The sequence below is a fragment of the Eumetopias jubatus genome, unplaced genomic scaffold (genome assembly GCF_037043125.1).
Source record: "Eumetopias jubatus isolate StellerSeaLion01/CBP00866 unplaced genomic scaffold, mEumJub1_p1.0 scaffold_12, whole genome shotgun sequence".
Classification (NCBI taxonomy): domain Eukaryota; kingdom Metazoa; phylum Chordata; class Mammalia; order Carnivora; family Otariidae; genus Eumetopias; species Eumetopias jubatus.
The window spans coordinates 58,458,804-58,465,021 of record NW_028274818.1 but is presented as its reverse complement, the minus strand read 5'-3'; the positions used below and the strand labels follow the sequence as shown (position 1 = coordinate 58,465,021).

General features: G+C 42.9%; 1 protein-coding gene across 2 annotated transcripts in view; it reads left to right on the top strand.

Moving 5' to 3' along the window:
* The first annotated feature begins 546 nt into the window (after positions 1-546).
* The window catches only part of DCAF6 (DDB1 and CUL4 associated factor 6), a 133,164-nt gene continuing 127,492 nt past the window's right edge, over positions 547-6,218 (top strand). Inside the window, exon 1 of one of the 2 annotated variants that reach the window (XM_088017124.1) lies at positions 547-893. In XM_088017124.1, the coding sequence (XP_087873250.1) occupies positions 797-893 (97 nt within the window). In that variant the 5' untranslated portion in view covers positions 547-796. The remainder of the gene's footprint in view (positions 894-6,218) is intronic. The other variant, XM_088017125.1, reaches the window with a different exon arrangement.

Genomic DNA, 6,218 nt, shown 5'->3' with positions numbered 1-6,218 from the left:
AAGGACAGCCTCACCAAGCCTACCCAGGGCCCTAGCGGCAGCGCGCCTGCGCAAGCGGAGCGGCCCACGGTGATTGGCCCGCCCCGCGGCGCGGGCGGGGTCCAGCGCGAACCTCCAATTTCTCCTTCCTGCCCTCGAGGCCATGTTGGAGAAGGGAACGTGAAGCTGCACCAGTTCTAATCCCCTTTTTGCTTTGATTAAGATAGCCCGTAGTTAAAATGGGCTTTTTGGGCCTTCAGTGCCCCAACTAAAGATGACGCTGCACAACGCTCTTGCTTCCTTTGGAATGAGACTCGTGACTGAGAGACTTCATATCTCAGCTGCTTCTCTCTCTATTCCTCATTTATTCATAGAGAATCAAGGATTTAGCTACAGTGTCCCGAACCCACTTTTCTCGGGTGAGGGCAGCCGTGGCGCTCAAGGGCCTCAGTCTCGGGGGTGGTCGTCCTCTCGCGAGAAAAGCTTGGAAGAGAGGGCGTCGAGAACGAGGAGAGGGAGGAGTCGCGGCCGCCTCTGCCTCCTCCTCCTGTTGGAGGGGGGCCGAGGGAGGGGACTGTTGCTGATCTCTGGATGTTCTGGGTAGTCTGAGAAGGAGAGTATGAGGCGAGCTCCGGCCCGGGCACGGCCGGGCTTCGGGGCCGAGGGCGCCGCCGCCGCCGCCATCTAACTCGCTGCGCCCGCGAGGCCCGCCGCGCGGATGGTGCCGGTGCGGCTCGGGTGTTGATCCGCGTGTCCCCTCCCCTTTCTCCCCTCCCCCACGCGGTGGTCTCCCCTCCTACCCCGGCCCGGCAGAGCCATGTCTCGGGGTGGCTCTTGCCCACACCTGTTGTGGGACGTGAGGAAAAGGTCCCTCGGGCTGGAGGACCCGTCCCGGCTGCGGAGCCGCTACCTGGGTGAGCGGGGGCCCCGGTGGCGGAGGCGCTGAGGTCGCCGCCCAGAGGTGGGGGAGGGGGCCGCGCCGCGGGGGCTATTGAGGTGGGACAGCCCCTCGCCAGGGGCGCCCCGGAGACTCTGGGGTGCTGGGTGGACGTTGGCCGACGGACCCCGTGCCGGTGTCTTCCCACGGCCAAGCCCCCCTTGCATGCTGCCAGCCGCCGCCCTTGCTGGGTTTTCCTCAGGGGGCCGGATGGGCGGCAGACGCTAGTGGCCAGGAAAGGTGTTGGGGGCGCGTGTGGAGTGGGATTCGGGAGAAGACTTGCCGAACCTCCCGGAGCTGTTTCGTTTGGAGCCAAAGTTGGCGCTTGTGCTCTTCTCCAACGCTCTCCCCGCTCCGCCGAAGGACTAAGTTTTTGTTGACAGTCCCCTCCCCCGCCCAGTCTCCGGAGGGCTTGGGTGTCGGCTGCGACGCGGTGACCACCTTCAGGGATTTCACGCTCCAGACGGACTCCGCGTAAACTGTTCTGCGGCTCCCAGCCAAAACCTAAAAGTGATAGCTGAGCTCTCCCCACCCCCGCGCGCTTTGCCAGTTCGACTGTGCTGTGCAGTTCGTTTTGACCGCTCTAAGGAGGTGTAGGGTTTCACGTTCCTATTCCCACCCCTGTAAAACACACTCGGCATTTACTGTTTCTTAGTTAAGCTTTCTAAAAACAACCTTCGATACTTGAGGGAACAGTATTCCACCTTTTTTTTTTTTTTCGTTTTGGATAAGGCGGTTACGTGAGGATTCTGGGTCAAGCTGCGCTAGCTAAAAAAGTTCAGTATCTTCAAAGTGGACGTACCTAATAAGGGTCTTGTTTGTTTGTTTCTTCCTCTGCAGTCTTTTCAGCACACTTTATTCTTTTTTATTTGAAGGGAAGACATCACTTAAAACTTTTTTCTTTCCAGTTTTGTCACTTTTTGCTAGGTAAGTATTGTTGATGGCATTTGGTTTTGGCCTTCAAGTCAGTAAAAGAAAAATCTCCTTACATCTAACGGTTCTGGTTTGTAAATTATTTGGGAGAACTGAGCAAGCATTTTTTTCTTATTCTTGTTTTTTAGTGTCTCAAGTGACATATGAATACATTCTCGTTGTACAGACTTAATAAAAATGAAGCAGAAATCCCTGTGATTCCCTCCCATTCCAGTTTCATACACACACTCTTAGAGGTAACACTGTTGTTTCCTGAATATTTCTCCAGACCTTTTTCTTTGCATTTTTACAAGCACATATATACATATAGAAATGCTATGGTTGTGTGTGTGTGTGTGTGTGTGTGTGTGTGTGTGTGTAACCTGCATATATGGTGTCCTATTGTAAACATTGTTTTGCAACTTGCTTTTTCTATATTAGGTCTTGGAGATCTCTCCAGGCAGTAAAAATAGACCTATTCAGTCTTTTAAACTATTGCATTGTATATAACTGTATGGAGATACTGTAGGCGACGCAAACCTTTCCTCTGTCAATGGACCTTGGCTGTTACTGAAGCATTGCTGTGAACATCCTTGTACATGCTTGTGTATTTGTTCCAGGATAAATAACTAGGGTGGTAATTATTTTAAGATTAAACATCAGTAGAGAGTGATTTTTTTTAACCTAAAAAGATGTGCAGTATTTCTTTTAATATTTGTTGAAAAAGAATTTAATTTAGCTTGATAAAAAAACTTTAATACTGTGTTCTACATGAGTAAATTTGTTTAGTCCTGTGTTAGTTGGACTGTTTAAGTACTGATGTATATAGTTTTAAATATTAATGTTTTTTTCTGGCTCATTTGGCTCAGCTATATCTATGACAGTTAAAATATGAACCTACACATTTCCTTTTTTCCCTTTCTCCTTTAACTCCCTAATGGGAGTGGAGTTTGCATTTGGTAGAGGGAAATTGAAGAGCAAGAGTCCATTGACTTCTGGAGAAATTATATATATATATATATATATATATATACACCTAAACACACAAGGCAGTTTTTTATCTTCATGCTTTAAATGTATTAATAATATATACTTTATAATTAGCATATTCTTGAAACAGCATCCTTTAAAAGTGGTTTTCTAAATATTTGAAAATAGCTTGTGAGGTAATTTCTTGACCTTAGTAGACCTTCTTTGCACCATTACTTTATCTAACTCTTCCACACCCCTGTGCTAATCTTGGTTTAGCATTCAGGAAATAGTAAATTCCACATTAGTGGTGCCTGAATTAATGAGTTTTTTTTAAAGATTTTATTTATTTGAGAGAGAGAGAATGAGAGATAGCACGAGAGGGAAGAGGGTCAGAGGGAGAAGCAGACTCCCTGCTGAGCAAGGGAGCCCGATGCGGGACTCGATCCGACCTGAGCCAAAGGCAGTCGCTTAACCAACTGAGCCACCCAGGCGCCCTGAATTAATGAGTTTTTAAAAGATAATGTTTTGAAGTACTCCTACAAAGCCTTTTAAAAAGCCGAAGTTCGAGAGTTTTAGAAAGTAGATTCCTTTTTTATTTTGAGCCTTCAAACATTTTGATTGTTTACAGTACTGTAGGTTATTTTTCCAATTTATTTCCATTATTTGTATTTTTAATAACGAGTTACTGCTAAATAAATAATTCACAGATAGAATTGATAGATTTTTCTTGTAACATTTACATTTCAAATTATTTCAGTATAGCATGTGTCTTTTCAATAGTAGTATTCAAGCTTTGTAGGTGATTTTTAAATTTGATTAATTCCTATTTTTCCTCATATCAAAACAAGTTCATAAAACATCTTTTTATATTGTGGGAATGAAGATAAATAATTTGTCATATGTTATTTTTTTTTAAATTTGTATTTATTTGAGAAGAGAGAGAGTGCAAGTAAGCATGAGCAGGGGTGAAGGGGGGCAGAGGGAGAAGCAGACTCCCCACTGAGCAGGGAGCCCTATGTGGGGCTCCATCCCAGGACCCTGGGATCATGACCTGAGCCAAAGGCAGCCACGTAACCAGCTGGGGCACCCAGGCACTCCTGTTACATGTTATTTAGAAGAAAAAGATATATATGTTTACTTACAACCTCCAAATTCACAAGATTCACTTGAAACGACAGACTGTTGTTTGGTTTACCATGGCTTCAGAGGCTAGGCCAGCTTATAATCTTTATGGGCCTGATCTAAATTTCACTGTAGTATTTACCTTTTTAAAGAGTAATTATCAAATCCAGAGTCAGAAACACCTGTAGATTTAAATGTTTCAGTTTCTTAAGATATTGTGTAGCTATAGAGTAGTGCTTTTGGAATTAAGTAATTATTATAGTAACTTACTGGTCACATTATTTATACACACACACACACACAGCTTTATAAACACTGATTATAAAAGATACTGGTTTCTGTACATTTCCTCTTCTATTCATATTCCTCTCATTTTAAAGACTTGCCTACAATCTGAATTTATACTTTCTAACCCTTCTACATTAAAAGACAGTAACTGACAAGAGAGTAAAGGAACTTTTCTAGGGAGTTGTTTGCCATAATGTATAGTATATTTAATATAAAATGCTTAAGCTATGATTAGGTAGTGTCCTGGTCAGCTTGGGCTGCTGTGACAAAGATAGCATAAACTGGGTAGCTTATAAACAGTGGACATTTATTTCTCACAGTTTTAGAGGCTGGAAGGCTGAGAGTAGGGTGCTTACATCAGGATCTTGGTCTTGTGAGGAGGGCCTGCTTGCTGGAGCTCTCTGTGGTCTCTTTTATAAGGGCACTAATCCTAACCTAATCACCTCTCAAAGATCCCACCTCCTAGTACTATCACCTTGGGGGTTAGGATTTCAACATAGGAATTTTTTTTTTTTAAGATTTTATTTATTCACAGAGATACAGAGAGAAAGAGAGAGCATTAGCAGGGGGAGAGGCAGACGGAAAGGGAGAAGCAGGCTCTCTGCTGAGCCACGAGCCTGATGTGGGGCTTGATCCCAGGACCCTGGGATCATGACCTGAGCTGAAGGCAGACACTTAACCATCTGAGCCACCCAGGTGCCCCTCAACATAGGAATTTTTGAACGGATACAACCATTCATGCTATAGCAGGCAGCCAGTGATACCTTTATACTGGAGTTAGGACGTCTATGTCATTTGAATATCATTGAAGTCAGTATGTATTGAAATGGATAATTTTGTTTTTTTAAGATTTTATTTATTTATTTTAGAGGGAGCATGCACAGGGGTAGGGGAAGAGGGAGAGAAGCTCAAGCAGACTCTGTGATGAGCACGGAGCCCAATGCAGGGCTCGATCCCTTGACCCTGACATTATGACCTGAGTCGAAATCAAGAATTGTATGTTTAACTGGCTGAGCCACCCAGGCGCCCCTACATTTAGATTATTCTTTAGCATATCCTGAATACATGTACATTATACCTAGTTCTTCATAATGTGTTGCCAAGTTATAATATATTATATGACAGTCTGTAAATTCTGATTTATGCTTCCTTGTTAGCTACTGGGGAAAAGTTAGTGGAATATTTGTATTATGTTTCTTTAGTTGTGAAATCTCAACGAAAGTTGAAAGATGTCTGATTTTAGTAGTGAATAATGACTGTCAAATATGACAAATACTTGTAATAGCATAAGCTGATAATTCCTGAAGATAAGACCACCAAAGGCATATCAGTCATAGCAACTGCAGACAGTAAAATAGTTCTACTGTGGATTTCATTCCTCCCTGGTATAGGATAAAAATGTTTAGAAGGGATAGGAGCTAAGGTAACATAGAATTTATATTACGGATGTGTTTTAGGTCAGTGTTTCTAAAATGTTTGACCATGATCCACAGTAAAAATACATTTATATGGCAACTTGTGATACACAAATACGACTAAAAGATTCTCCAGGTGGTGGTTAGGCTTACTATTTTCTGTTCTGTGTCATGTCAAAAATGATGTTGTTGACCTAGTAGATAATGCATCTTGGCTTGAAGTTTGCAAAACTATACTAGATGGTTTGTATTTTTAATAATTATAATGCAATGTTATTAACTTCAACAGTTAATAGGGTGGGTGGGTTTCCCAAGTACTTGCAGTAGATTAAAAAAATGTAAAACACTGCTATAAAGAAAATACAAATAATGAAACCTTGTTAATTCTTGGGAAAAATACCTAGAGTAGGACCCTTTTAAATTCTTACTTCTTGGGTAATATGTGCAATGGGATTGCTGAGTTGTATAAGTGTATTTAACTTTATAAGAAATTGCCAAACTGTTATCCAAAATAGTTGTACCATACTGCATTCCCACCACACTTGGCATTGTGAGCCTTCCTAATTTTAGCCTTTCTCAGTATGCAGGTATAA